Source organism: Pelobates fuscus, chromosome 11 (assembly GCF_036172605.1).
Source record: "Pelobates fuscus isolate aPelFus1 chromosome 11, aPelFus1.pri, whole genome shotgun sequence".
NCBI classification, from domain to species: domain Eukaryota; kingdom Metazoa; phylum Chordata; class Amphibia; order Anura; family Pelobatidae; genus Pelobates; species Pelobates fuscus.
This window is the reverse complement of record NC_086327.1, coordinates 127,242,208-127,263,692: the sequence shown is the minus strand read 5'-3', so window position 1 is coordinate 127,263,692 and position 21,485 is coordinate 127,242,208. Positions and strand designations below refer to the sequence as shown.

General features: G+C 37.1%; 1 protein-coding gene across 1 annotated transcript; it reads right to left on the bottom strand.

Annotated features, from left to right (window-relative positions):
• Positions 1–12,439: 12,439 nt before the first annotated feature.
• LOC134576999 (nicotinamide N-methyltransferase-like) lies at positions 12,440–20,974 on the bottom strand. The gene is made up of 3 exons (XM_063435647.1): positions 20,965–20,974; positions 14,745–14,952; positions 12,440–12,875 (listed from the first exon to the last, which is right to left on the bottom strand). The coding sequence occupies exons 1-3, from the start codon at positions 20,972–20,974 to the stop codon at positions 12,440–12,442; spliced, it is 654 nt and encodes a 217-aa protein (XP_063291717.1).
• Positions 20,975–21,485: the final 511 nt, after the last annotated feature.

The following is a 21,485-nucleotide window of genomic DNA, read 5'->3' as shown; positions in this document are numbered from 1 at the left end:
TTTATATAATTGTATTCATTACTTTGATTATTGATCATTAATATTGATAATTAATAATGAAGTTTGTAAGTTTAACATGTATGTACCTGGAATTATTTATTCATTTATAAAATATTTTACCAGGAAGGATACATTGAGATCTCTCTAGTTTTCAAGTATGTTCTGGGTCCACAAAACATTGCATTGATACAATAGGGTACAATAAAATGCAAAAACAATAATAATACGCAATATATACAAAATGTAACATAGAACAGGTAGGAAATATATAATCAAACATGACAGGTGCATTCTGTTTTGAGATATGTAGAGATGGATCTCTTAAAAGATTATAGGCTTGGGGAAAATTTTAAAAGATAGATTGGGGTCTAATAACATACCCAAGTATTTGAAAGAATGGACTGCGGTCAGTGTGCTATTTGATTTTGTTTTGATGGACAGGTGGAAATTGTGTAATTTGTGTAATTTAGGTACTGTGCCAAAGATCATTGTGACAGTTTTGTCAGTGTTTAGGAAGAGTTTGTTTTTTGTGATCCATTCTTCTACCTCTGTAAACTGGTCTTGGAGCACAGCTTGGGTTTGCTTGCATAGGTTACTGTGTCATCTGCGTACATGTGTACTGTGACAGATCCATCTGTACAGACTAGTATTGCTGGTTCATCTGTTTGCTTTTACTTCGTTGGATTTCCTGTCCGTATGCCCCTGTTCATGTGTTTCCCTGAATACCGATTAAAATACCGAACGGACGGCCACCCAGGAGAGAAGTGTGCTGCTGGTTAACCTCTTGGCCCCAATTAGAACGTTGTGGTTAACCGCAGACACCTCTCCATTCCAGCAGTACGGGTGGTCGTCGTTTGTATGCCGACCACGAGGCGGCGGCCATTTTGGAACACGAGAAAGATCAGCGGTGTTCGGCGAGGATTTTACGGAACGAAAATCGGACACTTTATCTGCCGAACACCGCTAGAAACTGCCACCTACCTTCTATTTCGTCGAGGCATACGAACACCTGTCCGTTCTGGAGTTTTGTAACGTACGTACGGACTTCACCCAGATAGCCGTCCCATGGAGTCATTCGTATACCGAAAGACTTGTGAGAGACTTTGACTCCATGGCGATCAGACTGTGTACATTGGATCTGAGCGCTATTCGGTAGAAATATGCGCTCAGATCCAGGCTATCTGGGGATACATTACACAAAGCCCATACATTCGGTATTTCCACAGTTATGTATTTTAATGTATTTTTCTTATTGTATCTAAAATGGCGATTTGCCTCTATCCTTGGAGATAATTGGGTTTCTTCCCAATTATCTCCAGGATAGAGAGAAAGGAATTATGGGTATAATGGGGAGGGCTTACACCTGAGCCACTGCGATTGGCTACTGTCCTATCTGTGTTACAGTCTTCCATCTGGTCCCCTAGGGGAGTGTCCACCAGGTGGGAGACCTGCATAAATACCGGGCAGGTAGCCCTCATTAAAGCAGATTCCCATTTGACCCTCAAGACGGAGCTTGGTCTCGTTTGTGGGGGGAATTATTATTGGGAAAGCGCATTTCGGTATTTCTAGCTGTGGAAGGAGTTCGGCTGATTTTATGGTCGGGAGTTACCGCGTTCAATTATACTCCGTTCGGGAGTTTGGTGGTCGGCTGTGCAGAACCTGCATTCCTGGAGAAGGGGATTATTTACTAAACGGCGGCTTTGTCTATTTGGAGGTGAGTGTCGTAACATGTACATAAGAGGATTTGCAGACGTTAGGGAGATCATTTATGAATAATGTGAATAGTAGGGGGCTGAGAATGGAACCTTGGGGAACCCCACACGTGAGTGGGAGTGGGAAGGAGTCAGTGATCGAAATGGACATATATTTTGATAGGTTCGATACATATGATCAAAACCTGGTTAGCGGACGATCACTGTAGCGGACTAGGCCCTGTACCAGAGTCTGCCCCAGTTTCCTGGAGGGGACTGCTTGCTCGTGATTATGGTCCCGGGAAGATGGGACCCTTTAAACTCATTGACTGGGCTTAAGGGGATTTTTGTACGTCACTACTGGCCCTTTAAGAATCATCTGTGGACATACTGTGACTTTTGGGAACAATGGCCCTTTTAGACTTTTTTGTGAATTGCATTAAGGCTGTCTTCAAAATTATGTATGTTTCTATGTGTTCAGTTAAATTGTGCCATGTGTATGTAAATGTATGCAGCATTCGGCTGATTGTTCGGTAGAATCACACCATTCATTATATTGAGTGAAACTACCAAATAACCAGACCATGCAGGAATAAGTGTGCCTCCAATTACCGTTTGCAACAATGTTGCAAACGGGTAATTGGCAATTTATGTAATATGTTCTTCGTCCTCTGGGTGGCCGCCATTCGGGAAACAAACACGTTAAACTTAAACACGCCATCTTAAACTCCCGAACAGCGGTGTTTTTTTGTCGAGTGTCTGGAACTAAAATCAGACACTCGACTAGGCAAACACCGCTGAGACCTCCAGACCTCCATGGATTCGTGACAAAACTACCGAACGAGCCGCCATTCGGTAGAAATATTCATACGAACAAGGGGATTCAAATGAAGGCAAGCAACAGCTATTTAATTCGGTATTTTCATCTGGTTATACCCACAAACAGAGACCGACCGCAGGGTCAAAACGTATGGAACAATTTTTGGCTACTTTGCACATGCGGTTGGTCAAATCTTTACCTCCTCATAACTCCCGAACCCCTCGTCTGATCTGGGTAATTTTTGAATATGTTGCTCACCCAGATCAGGGCTACCAGGGGGTACCACATTTAAAGGTGTACCTACCATATTTGGGGGTACATCCAGGAATTGGTGAAAAGTATGTGCATTATCATTATGTCAACTGTTAAGCTAAGGGGAGGAGATGTGTGGGAGGTAACGTCTACGGGATTGGGTATTGTAGTAATTATGATGAGTAGCTCCCTTGCATGGGAGAATCTCATAAAAGCAGGAATGGTGCCATTAAACCAGAGTTCTACTCCTGATACTGTGTGTCATTCAGTTATTGGGAAAGGCGACAGAATATTATTGGATTCTACCGCTGATGGTGATTACTATGCTGTTCTCTATGCTGCTCTCATTGTGGATATCGTGCCTGGGATTAATGCTTGTTCATGAGCCACACCTGGACTACCAGCGGAATTCGTCTGTGAGAGACCAGCATTCCGTTACAATCACCAATACATGATTTTTTTTTATTTTGCAGTAGAATGTCATGGTCTATTGTGTCAAAGGCCTTAGCAAAATCAAGGAAAATAGCTCCAGTTAGGTCTCCTTGTTCCATGCCAGTTTGGATGTCATTGCAAACTTTAAAGAGGGCAGTTGTGGTGGAGTGATTTGGGTGAAAAATTTGATTGATCAGGGTTCAGGTAGTTAGATTGTTGGTAATACTCACATAGTTGCGTATGTACGCATTTTTCTAATATTTTTGATAATACTGGATCAAGCCACTTGGTCACAAACACTGGCCAAAGTTAGTGTTAATAATTGTTTGTGTGTGAAAAGTGCAAAAAACTAATTTGAACTCCAATTTTGGCCAGTGATTGACTAAGTTCTTACTAAAAAAAGACTGGACATACCCCATTTGCAATACCTTGGGTTGTCTACTATTGCAAATGGTATGCCATCATGGGGTAATTTTCATTCCTAGGCTACCATACGGTCTCAAAGGCAACGTAACCAATCTGGTGAATTTCAATGTGAAAAAAACGCAAGCCTTATATTTGACTCTGTAACTTTTGAAAACACCATAAAACCTGTACATGTTATATGGTATCGACGTGCGCCGTCTGCTTGGGCCACCCGTTATTGAAGAGAATGTTTCAGCTTCAATGATCAGGAGCCCTGTCAGGCAACGTGGCCCCTTCACTATGTAATGCTGTGATGCAGGGAATTTCCCCCTCCCTGCTTACCAACAAGCCGAGAGAGGAAGGAGATTGAGAGCCAGACTCCCATCACACTCAGCCAGATGCCACTTGACACCAGGGAAGCCACCCTTCTGAACCAAAAAGGTATGTAAGCTAGGGGCTGGTTAAAATATGTAATGTGCATGTTATCTGTATGTATTAGTGTGTGTCTGTGTATCTGTATGTATGTCAGTGTGTGTATAGCTGAATGTATGTTAGTGTGTATTTGTTAGTGTGTGTGTGTGTGTATCTGTATGTATGTGTGTATATCTGTAGGCATGTTAGTGTGTATGTGTTAGTGTGTGTCTGTGTATCCTCATGTATGTTAGTGTGTGTCTGTGTATCTGTATGTATGTTAGTGTGTGTATATCTGTATGTTTGTTAGTGTGTATGTGTTAGTGTGTGTCTGTGTATCTGCATGTATGTTAGTGTGTGTATATCTGTATGTATGTTAGTGTGTGTCTGTGTATCTGTATGCATGTTATTATGTGTATATCTGTATGTATGTGTGTGTTAGTGTGTGTCTGTGTATCTGCATGTGTGTGTCTGTGTATCTGTATGTATGTTAGTTTGTGTATATCTGTATGTATGTTAGTGTGCATATATCTGTATGTATGTTAGTGTGTGTGTGTCTGTATCTGTATGTATGTTAGTGTGTGTATATCTGTATGCATGTTAGTGTGTATGTGTTAGTGTGTGTCTGCGCATCTGCATGTTTTAGTGTGTATCTGTGTCTCTGTATGCATGTTAGTGTGTGTATATCGGTATGTGTGTTAGTGTGTATGTGTTAGTGTGTGTCTGTGTATCTGCATGTATGTTAATGTGTGTATATCTGTATGTATGATAGTGTATGTCTGTGAATCTGTATGCATGTTAGTATGTGTATATCTGTATGTATGTTAGTGTGTATGTTGGTGTGTGTCTGTGTATCTGCATGTGTGTCTGTGTATCTGTATGTATGTTAGTTTGTGTATATCTGTATGTTAGTGTGTATATATCTGTATGTACGATAGTGTGTATGTGTTAGTGTGTGTCTGTTTATCTGCATGTATGTTAGTGTGTGTATATCTGTATGTCTGTTAGTGTGTATGTGTTAATTTGTGTCTGTGTATCTGCATGTATGTTAGTGTGTGTATATCTGTATGTATGTTAGTGTGTATATATCTGTATGTATGTTAGTGTGTGTGTGTTTCTGTATCTGTATGAATATTAGTGTGTGTATATATGTATGTATGTTAGTGTGTATGTGTTAGTGTGTCGAAACGGGTGGATGTACCAGCGCTAATGTGAAAAAACTGAAATTAATATATACCAATTTAATACAAATAAGCTGCTAAAACACCAAAATCTTATCTTAAATTGAAGTAGTGAAATACAGGGTGATGGTGAAGCGCTATATTTAGATAAAATATAGGAAAATGGAGATAATACTAGAAATAAGTGAATATACCTGAATAAAATCTTTTATCTTGAAACCTTAACCTTGATATAAGATTCCTTAAAAGTATAAACACAAAAAATATATCATAGTGTAAAACTGTAAAATACACAATAAAATATGTACACAAGATTGTTCCCACTCACACTTTATAGAGCCAACAGATTTTAGCTCAGTTCTTGCGCATGTAGAGTCCCTTACTTGGGAACCTTTATTCTTCCTATTTTCGATCTAGGATATAGAACGTATATAGTGCAGTACCTTTGGTAAATATCTTAGAAATGATAAAATTCAGAATGGGGTACTCACAAAACCAGAGCCTTCAAAATAGGCTCAATGGAACAGCATATGTGGTTAAGGACCACAATCCTTCTTTCTTGTAGCAGGAAAATATTTGCCAATAGTGTCTTAGTAAAAGATAATTTTATTAAACTATAACTTTAAAAGTATAAAACAATATCTATACAAATATCCACTATATGGGCAAAAATCAAAAAGAGTCCAATAATTACAGTCTTTTCATACTCCAGGACGCGTTTCGCCGAATAGGCTTCCTCACCTGGATCAAAAAAAGTCTTTGTGAAGATCCTTGGACCAGTTCCTGCTTTATATACCCCTCTCTTGTGTAAATAATTGGTGTGTGGGCTTTTCATTTTCGCGGGCTATCACCATGGTAACGGTGATGCCATGCGCGTCAAGCCTCTTTCACATATTTACTTCCGTGTTCGTCACTTCCGGTATGACGTATTTCCGGTTTTCGTGCGTTCCAACTTGCGGTTCATTCTTGGGTATTTCCGGATCGGCACGGTTATAGAAGGGGAGAGGGAGAATACATCCCGTAAAAGTTCAATAACATTTTCTTTTTTCACACATTAATCCTTGTTCCATATTCACATTGCATAATTCGTTTTCTTTATAAAGAATATGGATTTCTAATGCTTAAAGTTTTATAAATATTACATCACACAGTGCATGTATATGTTTCATACCTGAAAGTTACTGTATAAATTTGAATAAAACGTAAAAATTCTAATTTTATGTGTCTTCTTTATATGCAATATAAATCTTAAAGGCACAGATGAAAATAAACCACTTAAGGTGCTCAGTGTTTAGTCTTCTTACGGTAATATGGTACTAAAAATGAATCTGTAATAGACGAGATATTACATATAAAAAGGAATCTATAACCTAAAAAGCTTTATAAAAATGATCATATCAAATAATATAAGGAGCTGTAAAACTTTATAGGTCTATAAAAATATATCTCTAAGAACCAGTCTGTAAATATATATACATAAAAAAATCTGTCTATATAAAAAGTCCATATATATAAAAGAGGGAGAAGGAGAAAAAGTAAAACAGTGTGGATCTATTTAAGAAAATGGCACATCTCAAAATCTGCTTTTAACCCGTTCGGAATTAAAGTATTTAATTTAAAAATCCACTCCATTTCTTGTTTGCTCATTTTTACATCGAAATTGCCTCCTCTCCAATCTTTATCTACTTGCTTTATACCTAGGAATATGGTATTTTTAAACTCACAATTGTGAAAAGATTTATAATTGAGTTAGTGTGTGTCTGTGTATCTGTATGTATGTTAGTGTGTGTATATCTGTATGTATGTTAGTGTGTGTGTTAGTGTGTGTCTGTGTATCTACATGTGTGTTAGTGTGTGTCTGTAAATCTGTATGTATGTTAGTTTGTGTATATCTGTATGTATGTTAGTTTGTGTGTGTTATTGCGTGCCTGTGTATCTGTATGTTAGTGTGTGTATATCTGTATGTATGTGTTAGTATGTCTGTGTATGTGCATGTATGTTAGTGGGTGTCTGTGTATCCGTATTCGTGTGTTTGTGTATCTGTATTCATGTTAGTGTGTGCATGTGTGTGTGTCTTTATGCATGTTAGTGTGTGTTTGTGTATCTGTATGTGTGTTAGTGTGTCTGTCTGTATGTGTGCTAGAGTGTGTGTGTTAGTGTGTGTCTGTGTATCTGTATGTATGTTAATGTGTGTATATCTGTATGTATGTTAGTGTGTATGTGTTTCTGCATGTATGTTAGTGTGTGTCTGTGTATCCGTATTAGTGTGTTTGTGTATCTGTATGCGTGGTAGTGTGTGCTTGTGTTTGTGTGTGTGTGTCTTTATGCATGTTAGTGTGTGTCTGTTTATCTGCATGTGTGTTAGTGTGTCTGTCTGTATGTGTGTTAGAGTGTGTCTGTAAATTTGTATGTCAATGTGAAGGTTTGGATATCTGTATATGTGTTGGGTTGTGTATGTATCTGTGAGTCTGCACCAGTGTAACTGTACAAGCAAATACACCCTTGCATTCAAATATCAACACTACATACAGACACACCCCTACATTCAAAGGCAAACATTACACACAAATACACCCCTACATTCACACACATATACTCCATTCAAAACATGCTTACAGTTAAACATACAAACACTGCTCAGGGCTACGTGCAACCCTGCAGGGATGGGGAAATGGTAGATACCCATCTGGCAAAGTATTATGGTAGTTCTACGAAAGATGGGGATTTACCTTTTTTTCCATCCTCACGATAGGTGGCCCTAAAAAAAAATCTTGCACCAGAACCCACTGCAATTTAGGTCAGAAACGTGAATAAAATAACTTTTTAACGGGAGGAAAGGGGGACTGAGGACCTAAAAACTACCCCACTACAGCCCCTGTCCCCCACAACCACCCAACACTCCTGTCTATCTGCAATTAGAACCTCTATACCCACTCTACAGCGCCTTTCCCCCATTAGAGCCCCGTTGACCATTAGAGCCCTTATCTTCCCACTACAGCCCCAGTCCTACAGTCCTACTATGACTCCTGTCCCCCACTGAAGCCTCTTCCCCCCACATTACAACTCTTTCTGTAACACATGCATGTGTGCATGATGTATATGTGTGTCTCTTGCAAGTTGATGGGTACGTGGGGGCCCCATGATCTCCTATTGCCCAGGAGCCCCATGAGTTGTCAGTCCGCCCCTGGGTACCTTGACATTGTGGCAGGCCTATGCAATGTATGATCATATAATGTACCTAAACCCCCATTAGTTTTGCCTAGATTAGGTGTGTTTTTTTAAAAAATAACTAATAAAATCTGTCAACATTGAAGTTGTTGTTTAGTGGATAGGTGAGTGCGCTGGATCTTGTGTATTGTATATATTGTATAATTTGGCCCCCAGCAGCACCCCATTTATGCATGTTTAGGTGAGTCTCCCCCCCTGTTTCATATATATATATATTTTATTTTATTTATTTTTTTATTTGGTTCTACATTTATTTTGATATCAACATTTTATTTAATTTTAAAATACAGTTAGAATGAAATTACACACATATATATATATTATTTTTTTATTTTTTATTTATTTTATTTTTTAACGTATTTACATATTTAATCAATGTCATTCTACATGTATTTTGATATTATATATCATTGTATGTGTATGTATGTATGTAATAAGTATATATATATATATATGATCTAAGTATATATTTTATTTTAAACTGTTTTTATTTTACATTTTTCCAGGCAGCAGGGGGAGTACCTTTCATTACAGGCCTGCTGGTATTGCTGTGGACGGCTATGCCATCCATGTGATCGTAAGGTCCTCACAAGGACCTCGCGATCACATGGCCCAGAAGGGCCAGAATGGCATCAGGGGGAATCCCTGGGATGCCAGGTGAGTCCACCCACCGCGATCGCTGGCGTGGCATCGCCAGTGACCAGGGTAAGTGAAACGGATGGCGAGGACGTGCTATGCCACCCCCCGGCGTTTAGAGCCGTGTCCCCAAGGACGGCATAGCACGCCCGCCGTCCTTAAGGGGTTAATTGGGGTTGTGACAGGTTTAGCAATTGCTGGCGCACTGAGTTTCAACAGCATTGCTGGGATTTGATCAGGTCCAGACTGGTTTTTCATTTTTAGATTATTAAGGTGTTTCTTAATGACAGTAATAGGTACAGGTCTACAATTAAACTTCTCTATATTAGGTCTTTGCAAACCTAGTGGGGCTTGATCCATATTTGTCGTTTTGGGATGTGTGTTATGTATTAGTTTGACAATCAGGGTGGCGGAGCATCTGACAAAATAGTTGTTAAAAGGCATTTGCTACATCTAAAGGGAGTTGCAGGGTTTCATCAGAGAAATGTAATCATCCTTCCTGTCTTATCAGAGAAATTTGCCTTTTAGCTGATACCAGCAAGGTGATTTGTATGTATTATAGCCCTATTCAGGGTTAAGTATGTAGGGGTTTTTAAAACACCCCTTCCTGTCTCATTAGAGATGTTTACACTTTGTCTGATACCAGCAAAGTTTATTGTATGTGCAGAAGCCCTATAAAGGGTTAAATGTGAAAGGGTTTATAAAATACCCCTTCCTGTCTTACTGGAGATTCTTGGCTGATATCAGCATATCTAATGGCTAGTGTAGGAACTCACCTATTGAGGCTTGCCTTGACGTGGCTGGTGAGCTTATATATTCAAATGGCCATTAGAATAAAACTAAAGAGCCTCCATTTTGTTTTAATGTACATGGGGATTTAGGCCAGAGCGCAGGTAATGTTCTCTTTGTTTTTACTATGTATTTTAAGCTGCTGGATACTAAGCTACTGCTGCTGTAAGTGCGGTGCTTTATCTTTGTGTTTGGAGTTGCAGGGTTTGTTTGTCCAATTTGACAGTGGAGGGTTGGGAGTGGATTGGGAGAGTTTGTAAGTTATTTATTATTTTCCAAATGTTTCTAGGGTTTGACATGTTATTGTTCAGATTTTCACTGAAATATTGGGCCTTGGCCAATTTTGTTTGTTTTGTGCATATATTTCTCCATTGTCGATATAAACAGTGATCGTTAATAGAGCCAGTACGCTTGAACTTTGATCACAATGAATCCTGCAACTGGTATATTTGAATGAGTTCAGCTGTGATCCAATTCATATGTGCCCCAGTGGCGAAAGTGACCTCGCCAGCCTCTTACCCTGTGACTATGGCCACTGCAATAGGCCTGACTAAAATACTTTGAAATGGCTCTGTTCATGTGAGTTATGTACTTTTGTACTCCAGACAGAGAGACCGACCATTAGACCTGATTCCCTGGAACTGTTTTGGGTACAGGACCATGTGCACGATCGGTCAAAAATAAGACTTCCAGGAAATTCCTGAACCCCTGAACTTATCTGGGTGATCTTTGGACATGTTGGTCACCCAGATCAGGGCTATCAGGGGATGTAACATTTGTGGGGTTCTATGTATTTTTAGGGTACATTTGGGGTGTTTTTATAAAGTTTGTTTTTCTATGCTTGGAGATAATTGAATTAGAATTAGTACAGCTACTGATCCAATTATCTACCAGGCAGAGGGGAGAGATTGTGTGCTATGTGTGGAGTGCCTTACATTGTAAATGTGTTATCATTGGTTTGTACGTTTGTGTCCCTGTCCCCAACAAGGTCCATGTGGGCGTACCCCTTGTATGGGGACTTGCATAAAAGGCCAGTGTGGCTACCATTAAACCAGTCTTACTTCACCCTCAACACATAATCTTGTCTCTTGTTGTAGGGAACTGCTATACAGCTATTACTACTAGCTCTTGTAAGATCTCCACAACTATACTCTCTTGGAGGAGAGGTTCACCCACTGGAAGCTGGATCCTGGTCTTGGGTCCAGGGTGGTTGGAGGATGGCGAGACCCCCAACCAAGCTGCTGCGGTTCGTGGGGTCTACAGTGCTCATGGTGTCTGGTGCAGTGGTTATGGTCCTCAGTGTCAGCTAGGAAGCATCGATTGAAGGAAGCACCTGGTTGGGGTGCCAGGCAGTCACTGCCCCTTTTACGCTCACCTTATGCAGTGTGGCATGCAAATTCCAAACTTGGAGTTTGGACTGAAAGAGTTCAACTACACAGTCTAGATCTGGGATTAGGTTTAATCTGTGCCATGGGAGGTTCTTGATGTCATTTGATGTCATTTAAAAAGTATTCAAGATTAAATTTTTTGAAGGACCTGGTGATTTTAACCTTTGGAGAGAATTTAGTAGCCTTTATTTTGCACATGCAGTACACGAAGCAGTGGTCACTGAAACTGTTGGGGAGAACATGTACAGTTGTAATACAAATTAGATTTATTGTCAACATTTACAGACTTTTAGCTGCTTGCAATGAACAAATCAAACAAAATCAATTGAAATAGCTCAATACAACAAATGCTTCAAATGGTTTCCCTAAATACAACTGATAATGCAACTTACAATAACTTCTCCAGTCTCAAAATGATTCAACCCTTTCATGGCAAGCAGCTTTTAGTACTTAATAGAGCACCCTTTTCCTGTTATAACCTGCTGCAAATGAGATGCATAGCCTGACACCAGCTTCTGGCAGCGTTCCTGAGGAATCAGCCGATTACTCATGAGCAACCTCCAGTTCAGTAATATTTTTTTATCCACAACTGTGAGAATGAAAGCAACATTCAATCTATCACTGTTCGGTCTGTCCTCGTGTCACATGACTACATACTAGAATCAATTTGTCTCAACAACAAAAAGGTAATTGGGTAAAATTTGACAGAATTTATTATTTTTAAGGGCTGGTTTTCCATGCCATATTTAGCTCTCAGCTCAGAAACTGACTTATAACTGCAATTATTTGTAAACAATCACAGTAGTTGTAAGCCAGCCCACCAGACCTGTAACTCAAGCAGTTGGAACATTCAGTTCCGGGCTGCCTGTGTCAGTGTTGTCTCTATTGTACACTGTATGCAGTATGTGCACGCAATATTTTGTACTGAACTCATGTTCATTCCCAGATAGAGATAAGAGCAGATCGTATAGAAAAAAAATGTAGATCATGATTCATAAGTTGCTTCCTGCTTAAAAAGAGTCTGTCCACTACTGTGTTGTGCAAGTGTCAATAGCAAGCATTAGGAATACAAGGGTAATTTACTTATTTATTTATTGTTAACATAATTTTATTTAATGCACAATCTATATAATGCATTTGGAAAAAAGGGAACCCATTTTCATGTATGCATTCCCTTTCGAATGGAACATTCGGTAAAGTCCCATTTTAAACAAACACATGGCTCTTTTTTAAGGCCTTAATAAAACATACACGTTCAGAATATGTTGTATCATTGCACATTTCACTTTCTTTCACTTCCACATGCTCGATAACAAATCCTGCATTTCTCACAGTGTCTTCTATAGACATTTTATCAGTTGTTAAAAAGTGAAATTTACTCTCACCTACGGTGTAATATTTTGCCTTAACTAATCCAAATAGCAGTAGATGTCCACCCAATTTTAGCATGCATGACACTTTTTTCAGGTTCCTACAGTATTCGTCTAGATCTTTAGAAACCGCATGGAAAATGACCACACTGACCACGCAGTCTGCTTTTGGTAGAACAACTGGATCTGTAATGTTTTCCTTGGTGAAATCACATTTTAAAATGTGTGAGATATTTCTTCTTAAAGCGTTTTCCATTTCAGTGCTGTTGAAGCTGAAAAATATAACCAGATGGCTAAAAGTTTAATACATACATACAATGGAGACACATATAACACATGATCTGTAGCATTTCTTTATAAGGAGCATTGAATTGTTCTGTTTTGTTTTTACTTATTTGGAAATAAGTCTTGCCAAATTGTTTGACATATTTATTAGACTTGTGCAATAGTGGCTAAAGCTGTCTGATGTATCTTTAGTAAATAAGCGCCATCTTAGTAAAGGCAGGCTAACATTCTCCCTAGACTAAGTTCCAAACAGGCTTAAACTCATCTTACCCTAAATGCACACCCCAAACAGTGTCAAAATAAAAAGTGCTGTGAAAATAAAATCATAGTACGCCTAACGCTCCCTGAGCTTTCTATATCTCCTCTTTACTCTTTTAGAGTGTGTTTATTTTTGTTTATTATTTTCGTTCATGTTTATGATTAATAAAGTTATATATTCTTAAGTAACAGACAACTCAGACCAATATCTCATCAGTGTATCCTGGACTTTTTGTCCTAGGATCACTTTATTCTTTTTCTTACCTTTGGTCCCGCAAACAGATCCCTCTGCTGGTTTGTGGTCCAAACTACAGGCTCCTGCAAAGATGTTAGTACACTACCTACTCTAAGGGCACATCCTTAACTAAATTTGAAAACTATGACATCATGTCATTTAACCCCTTAAGGACACATGACATGTGTGACATGTCATGATTCCCTTTTATTCCAGAAGTTTGGTCCTTAAGGGGTTAAGGGACCACATCATCTAGGCAACCCTATGCTGCTTGGAGTCGTTAAGATGATGTGGATCAGTGAGAAGACATGTGAACCTATTTTGTTCAGGTCAATACTCATTGCCCTATCATGGCTTCTGTTTAGTAATAGGTTTAGTGTTTCTGCGACTCTTGTGATTTCCTGTTTTTGACCTTGGCTTTGTTTTGACTTTGTTAACCTCTGGTATCCTAAACCGGCTTGTATACTGACCTGTGCATGTCTTATCCTGACCCAGCTTGTATACTGACCTGTGTATTTCTGGTATACTGTTCTGGCTTGTATACTGACCTGTGCATTTCTAGTATCCTGACCCAGCTTGTATTGACCTGTGTATTTCTGGTATCCTGACCTAGCTTGAATATTGGCCTGTGTATTTATGGTATCCTGTCCTGGTTTATATATTGACCTGTGTATTTATATTATCCTGACCCAGCTTGTTTATTTCTATTATCCTGACAAGGCTTATTTTTCATGTATCTGTATCTTTGTATACTTGACCTCGGTCATTCCTGACTTTAATTCTCAGTCTAAGGCTTGGTAATACGGCTTTTGGACCCTCACTTGGTGGGTATCCTTTTTCCTGTGTGTAAGGGTAACAAGAACTGTGGCATACATTAGTATGTAAAAATAAACACACTCAATGAATACCAAATACCAAAATGGCTTTTCAAAAGTATTACAAAGTTTAGACATCATTTGACTGATATTATTACCTAAGTATAGTAGTGAAATGCACCAGGAATAGAATCTATCTATTGATGTTTTTGTAATAAACTTATAGCACCCTGCAGGGGGGAAATGGTGGACTGTTTTTTTCTACTATTATATTTCACTATTGATACATAAGGAATTAATGTCTGTATAGAGAGACTCATCTATTCTTTTCAGACATGTGAATGTCTATGTGACAGAGAAAATAAACAATAAATGAATGGTCAAAAAGAACAGAAATCTTTCCCTGATCTACTACATAATTAAATTTGTCTTTCAGTTTCTTATTGCTTCTCAAAATAACTTCTTAAAATATTTGTTTCAGAACTGTCCATAGACATTAGCTATAATTCTATAGTCATAAAAAATATGGCTATTAGCTTGATCCTTACCTTGTACCTTCCAATTCTGCCATAATCGATACGGCATGAGTCCAGTCATAGCTTTCTGACTCCCTATGCTTCCATTTCACTAGTTCCTTCACACAGAGATCACTAGATTCTAAAATAATGATATCTTTGAAAAACTCAAACATGGGCAATAGATGGTGAATGTTACAGCCAATAGAAATATCAATCAAACAGTCTCCTGTAATTTGACCTGTGGAGAAAAAGACCCAAAACAAAAAAATTAAACAAACATAGACAAACATTTTTTTTATCCAAAATGACTTTCCTCTGTTTATAATCTGATGTTCAGATGTTAAGAGCTGACATTTTTTTTGAATATCAAAATGGATTTACTATTAAAAGTCTCGCTTTATTTAGAAAATATTTTATTGATCTTATCCACCTCAAAATAAGCCAATTGGTCTTTCTAATGGTTGATCACTTTTTGATGAATTGAGACTTCACTTCAATTTATGTTACAAAACTTTTTTATTTTTTTTTTAAATCCTAAAAACCCATGATTTTTAGAAGCTTTATACACTTGTTTCACACATAACATTGACTCTGGGTATGTTCCTTATCAAATGTTTTACTGTACGAATACTTCACATAATGTATGTAAATGTAAGTATGAAAAAAGAAGAACGGGTAACCACTTAATAACTGGGCAAATACAAAACCAAATGAGAGGCAGCCAACATTGAGTAATGGGGTTCCATCAAAAGCACCCAAAAACACCCAAAAACAAAAACAGAAATAGAAAACCAGGTGGCTCCAAATAAGCCAATATTACAAGTAACAGCTATATACTAAAAAGTAAACAAAGATGGTAAAATACAAGTGAGATAAAAAATAAAAAATAAAATAGCTCAAATGGTGCACAAGAACAAAGAATTTGCTCTATTTTTTGTTTTTATATCACTTGTATTTGTATCATCTTTTTTTAATTCTTAGAAAATAACTTATACTAGAAATATTGGCTAATTTGGTGCCAACTAGTTTTCTATTTCTGTCTAGATAAATATATGTGGCTAGATACAGATTGTATATTAGACAACTATTTTTTTCTTCTTCATACAGTACACCTTGCCTTACATGAAATTATTACTGCTTTGATTTATCTCAAGTTCTTATTACATATTTGTCATTGTTTGCAAAAAATATTATGTTCTGCCTACAATGTAAAGCCTTGCATAACTGCACAGCACATTTCATAGTCTGTGCATCAAGGGAAATGTATTTAATTGTAATAAAAAGCATACATTTTTAAAATCTGTAATCATAATAGATCAATTTGTGCTCATTAAACAAACAAAAGTTGAATGAGTCACTGTAAGCGGAATTTAATGGCGCTATATAAATACCATAATAATAACAATAATAATAATAACCACTTATTCTTACTGAAGTGGTTACTGTCCAAATTCCCTTTCCCTGCAGCGTTTCTTTTTAAAAATGTTTCATTTTGGAGAAAAATATATTTTTGAGCTGCCTGCTGCAAATCCTCTAGGCTGTATGACTGCAGGTAAATTTACAAGAGAGACACCTGGTGCAGAGTTTCCCGTGCCTCTTACCTACTGCCAGCAGTTAACTGGTTAATTATGTAAGAAGGAGGCTGCTGATATAAGCATATACTTTCATTTTTAAACTTTCACCCATCTTCAATGAGTGAGGGTCCTATACATAGAAACATAGAATGTGACGGCAGATAAGAAACATTCGGCCTATCTAGTCTGCCCAAATTTTAAAAACAGTAGTCCCTGGCCTTATCTTATAGTGTAAACAATTGATATGCCAAACTGCAATATTGTATCTAACTTTCTGTGTATGTGACTGGTTTCACAAGTTGGGGTCATTTACATGATAACAGTGTGATAAGGATCAAAGCTTTCAATTGCATTTTAGAACACCCAGCTAAAACAAAAGCTTACATACCTCCAGCAGTTCTCCTGCCAACCTGTTTTAACATCTAGGTGTAACCATGGAAGTGTGTGTTTTCCCAAGCAATTCTGTACAATCTACCAAGAAACCTAACCAACTGGTCACTTCTTTCACATTGTTACAGTATAGCTGGAGGGAAGAGATCAAAGGGAAATACTTGTGTAAAGACAGAACTCTCTGGAGAAAGAGGACGGGATAAACCACTTTTGGGAGGAAAAAGGGATTCTGGGACTTGTAGTTTCTTACTCCAAGAATGAGTCTTTAAAAGGACAACATCCAAGGAAGTCTCTCTCTCTCACTCTTTGTCTCTTTGGAGAGGACAGCGCAGCAAGCAGGGCCATGGTGAACTGATAGAGTCTGTACCAGATTACCCAAGATGAAGGCACAAGGGGAAGACCTTAATTGAAATGCTTAAGTATTGCCCTTTCTTATGCATCTTTTGATTATGTACTGGATATAATGCATAATGTGTAATGTGTATATCCTTTTAAAATCTAACAGTATCCTTAAATTAATATTAACAATACATTTTATTATACACTTGTGTTTGTGTCTTATTTGTCACACATTTCCTAAAAGAATATCCTTCTAAGAGGGTCATAATTTCTTACATTAGGATAGCCTTATGCATATCCCACACATGCTTAAACTCCTTTACTGTGTTAACCTCTACCACTTCAGCTGGAAGGCTATTCCATGCATCCACTACCCTCTCAGTAAAGTTATACTTCCGGATATTATTTTTAAACCTATGCCCCTCTAATTTAAGACTATGTCCTCTTGTTCTGGTAGTTTTTCTTCTTTTAAATATAGTTTCCTCCTTTACTGTGTTGATTCACTTTATGTATTTAAATGTTTCTATCATATCCCCCCCAGTCTCGTCTTTCCTCCAAGCTATACATGTTAAGTTCTTTTAATCTTTCCTGGTAAGTTTTATCCTGCAATCCATGAACCAGTTTAGTAGCCCTTCTCTGAACTCTCTCTAAAGTATCGATATCCTTCTGTAGATACGGTCTCCAGTACTGCGTACAATACTCCAAGTGAGGTCCGTACAATGGCATGAGCACTTCCCTCTTTCTACTGCTAATACCTCTCCCTATACAACCAAGCACTATGCTACCATTTCCTGCTGCTCTATTACATTGTCTGCCTACCTTTAAGTCATCTGAAATAATCACCCCTAAATCCCTTTCCTCAGATGTTGAGGTTAAGACGATCAAATATTCTGTACTGTGCCCTTGGGTTTTTACGTCCAAGATGCATTATCTTGCACTTATCCACATTAAATGTTAGTTGCCACAACTGACCATTTTTCTAGTTTACCTAAATCATTTGCCATTTGGCTTATCCCTCCTGGAACATCAACCCTGTTACATATCTTAGTATCATGCGCAAAAAGACACACCTTACAATCAAGACATTCTGCAATATCACTAATAAAAATATTAAAGAGAATGGGTCCAAGTACAGATCCCTGAGGTACCCCACTGGTGACAAGCCCAAGCTTCGAATATACTCCATTGACTACAACCCTCTGTTGCCTGTCACTCAGCCACTGCCTTACCCATTCATCAATATTGGAATCCAAACTTAAATATTGCAGTTTATTGATAATAACGACTCCCCCTTAAATCATATCTTGCTAAATTGGAACAAATTTAAAGATAAAAATGGTTTGAAAAAATAAATTTTACTGTTTCTTCCCCTCAGCATCTTAAATGGCTTAATGAAGGATATTAATACAGACTCCTGGCATGTAAAATGAATTAGATATATTCAAGATTTAATGACAGGGGATAACATTAAAACTTTTCAAGAACTTCAAAATGAATATGGCCTTCTAAATGTCGACCTATTTAAGTAACTTAGAGTTAAAGGTTATATAAAATCGAATCTAATTCTGACAAAAGAAAATAAGGCCTTTAAGATACTTAATAAGATCTTAAAACAAGATAATGATAGTCACCTGACTGCAAAATGTCAAGAACTGATTAGACAAACTAAAAAATAAATATTCCCATCAGCTATTAAAAAATGAGAAAAGGAAAAAAAACATTCAAATCAATATAAATGAGTGGAATAGGTCTTTAGAAAATCACTGTAAATCAGTCATTGTTTGAATCTCAATGAGGTCCAATATAAATTAATTAACCGCTGGTACAGAATCCCCTCAATCCTTAGTAAAATATATCATAATGCTTTACCAAATTGTTGGAGATGTGGTATGCCAAAAGGGGATTTTGTCCATATTTGGTGGACATGCCCAAAACTAGCAACATTATGGAAGGATATATCCCAACGGATGAAACAATGGTTCGGACATGAATGGGACTTGAACCCAGAAAAAGTCCTTTTACATCTTAACATCCTTAAGCAAAAAAAAAACCACAGAAAGGAAAATATTTTTTTCATATTCTGACAGCAACTAAATTATTATTAGCCAGAAATTGGCTATCAAATAAAATCTCAACATGGCCGGAGATAAAAACACACAATGTACTATGGAAAGGGGTATCTTAAGTCAATCCAAATGGAATAGATCAGAATTCAAATTCTGGAATGACTGGTTAGCGATTTTGGGGAAGGATTAATTTAGATAACAAATGAACCCAAGAAATAATGTATAGAGCCATAGTACAAGGAAGGGGGAAGAGAGAAAAGGAAGAAGGAAAGGAAAAATGATGGAAAGGAATTGAAGAGAAAAGAGAAAGATAGGGAAAAAGAAAATAAGGGTAAAAATATTAGGCATAGATAAAGAAGAAACATTAGGGAAGAAAAAAGGATAGGGAAAAAGGAAAGAGGAAAAAAGGAAAGGAAAGAGAGAAGCTCCTCGTACATAGAAATGGTTCCTGTTCTCTTGCCTCTGCCTCCTAAGCTTTTATGATTTGTTAGCCTGCAAGACCGCCAAGATAATTTATTTATTTATTTTTATTCTTTTTTTTTGTTCTGTTGGTTACTGCTGATCAGTGATATTTATTAGTTATACAATTATTAACACTTTTTTAATGATCGGGGGTTGAAGAAGAATAAATAAAGTGAAACATTAACAATAATAGAGACGGAAAAGACAGCAGAAAATAAAAATAGGAGATGGAACTTAAAAGACTAGCGATAACACTCAAAAGACCCCTACAATACATATATATATATTACTGAATTGTTAAGCAGGTTTATTTTTTATTTTTTGGTTGTTTTTTTTTTTACATTGTTTTATGTTTTTAAGTATTATGAATTTATAAGAGAAGAATAATAAAGTGATAATAATAGAAAAGAGAAATAAAACATGATTATAATGGTATATCCATAAATAAGAAATACATCATACACCATTATAATATATTTCTCAAAGAACAAAAAGAAGGAGGAGAGAGGGAAAGGGGAAAGATAATAAATACATTTAAAAAAAATAGATCCAGCTCAAATAGCAGAATCATTTGGGAATTTCTATAATTCTTTATATAACATAAAACATAACGAGATACCCACATTAAAAATTAAAACGTTTTTACAAAATTAAAATCTTCCAAGAATTACAGAATAAAATCTTGAAAGGTTAAATTAACCTTTTTGTTTGGGAGAAGTTATAAAAGCAATTGAGGCTCTAAAAATTGGAAAATCGCTGTGCCCAGATGGATTTACAGCAATGTTCTACAAGATAGCAGACTCAGCGATCTTACCATTACTGCTGAGAGTGTTTAAGGTGTTTGGCAAAAAAGGGAATATTCGCAAAGAGATGCTTCAAGCCTCAATGACATACTTCTAACACTAACAACACCTGACACATCCATTCCTGCAGTTATATAGATTATTAGGGAATTTGGATATTACTCTAATTATAAGTTAAACCTACATAAAACCCAAATCATAAGTAAAGGGTTATCATCCAATCAAAAGCAATGTCTAAAAAGTAAATTCCAGTTTAGTTGGGATAACGATCAGATAGATTATTTGGGTATAAAAATAATGCTGGAGTTAGAATGATATATACCCGTAAATCTGAATCTGAATTTGCAAAAAGGCAAAATGAAAAAGGTAGAGGCGTCATTTTTAGGTAGAGTAAGCATCATGAAAGCGTATTTGGTACCCAAGGTTTTGTTTCTGTTTACGATGATTCCATTGCAAGTACCAGGTACTATTTTGGAGAAAATGTAAAAAATATTCCTCTCATACATATGGGAAAACCAGTAACCACGGATAGCATATAATGTGATTTAAAAAGACATCACTCGATTTTGGACTAGGTTTCCCAGATGTTTTACATGATGTAACTATGTTTTCGTACTTGGTGGCATGGTGCTTCAAGAAAAATAAGTTAACTGGCTAGTTTCATTGTGAGAGATACCAGATGGGAAAATTAACTCCCTCCCATATGTACTGGATTAAGCCTTCAGTGGCTAGACGATTAAAGTTATCAAACCCTATTTTCATAGATGCAATTAAGACGGGGGCAAGGGTTAGAGTAAAGATTGGTATTAAAGAATATATACCTCAGGAGACACCAATAACTGTTCTTAACCAGTACATTGAAGATCTAGATTTATCAAGTTGGAATAGTAAAGGAGTTGACAGCTTAGCGGATTTGTGTCCGGAAGGTGATAAAGTATCTTTTGAAGCTTGAAAAAGAAAAACTGATCTAGCTAATCAAGATATTTTTATTTATCTAAGATTGGAAAACTTCTCAAAAAACATTTTGGTTCCTTCTCTAATGAAACTGGATGAGTTTATAGCAAAAGCTCCTAGCACCAAAATAATTAAAAAAAATAAAAATACTAATATTAAAAAAACATCTATAAAGAAATGGGA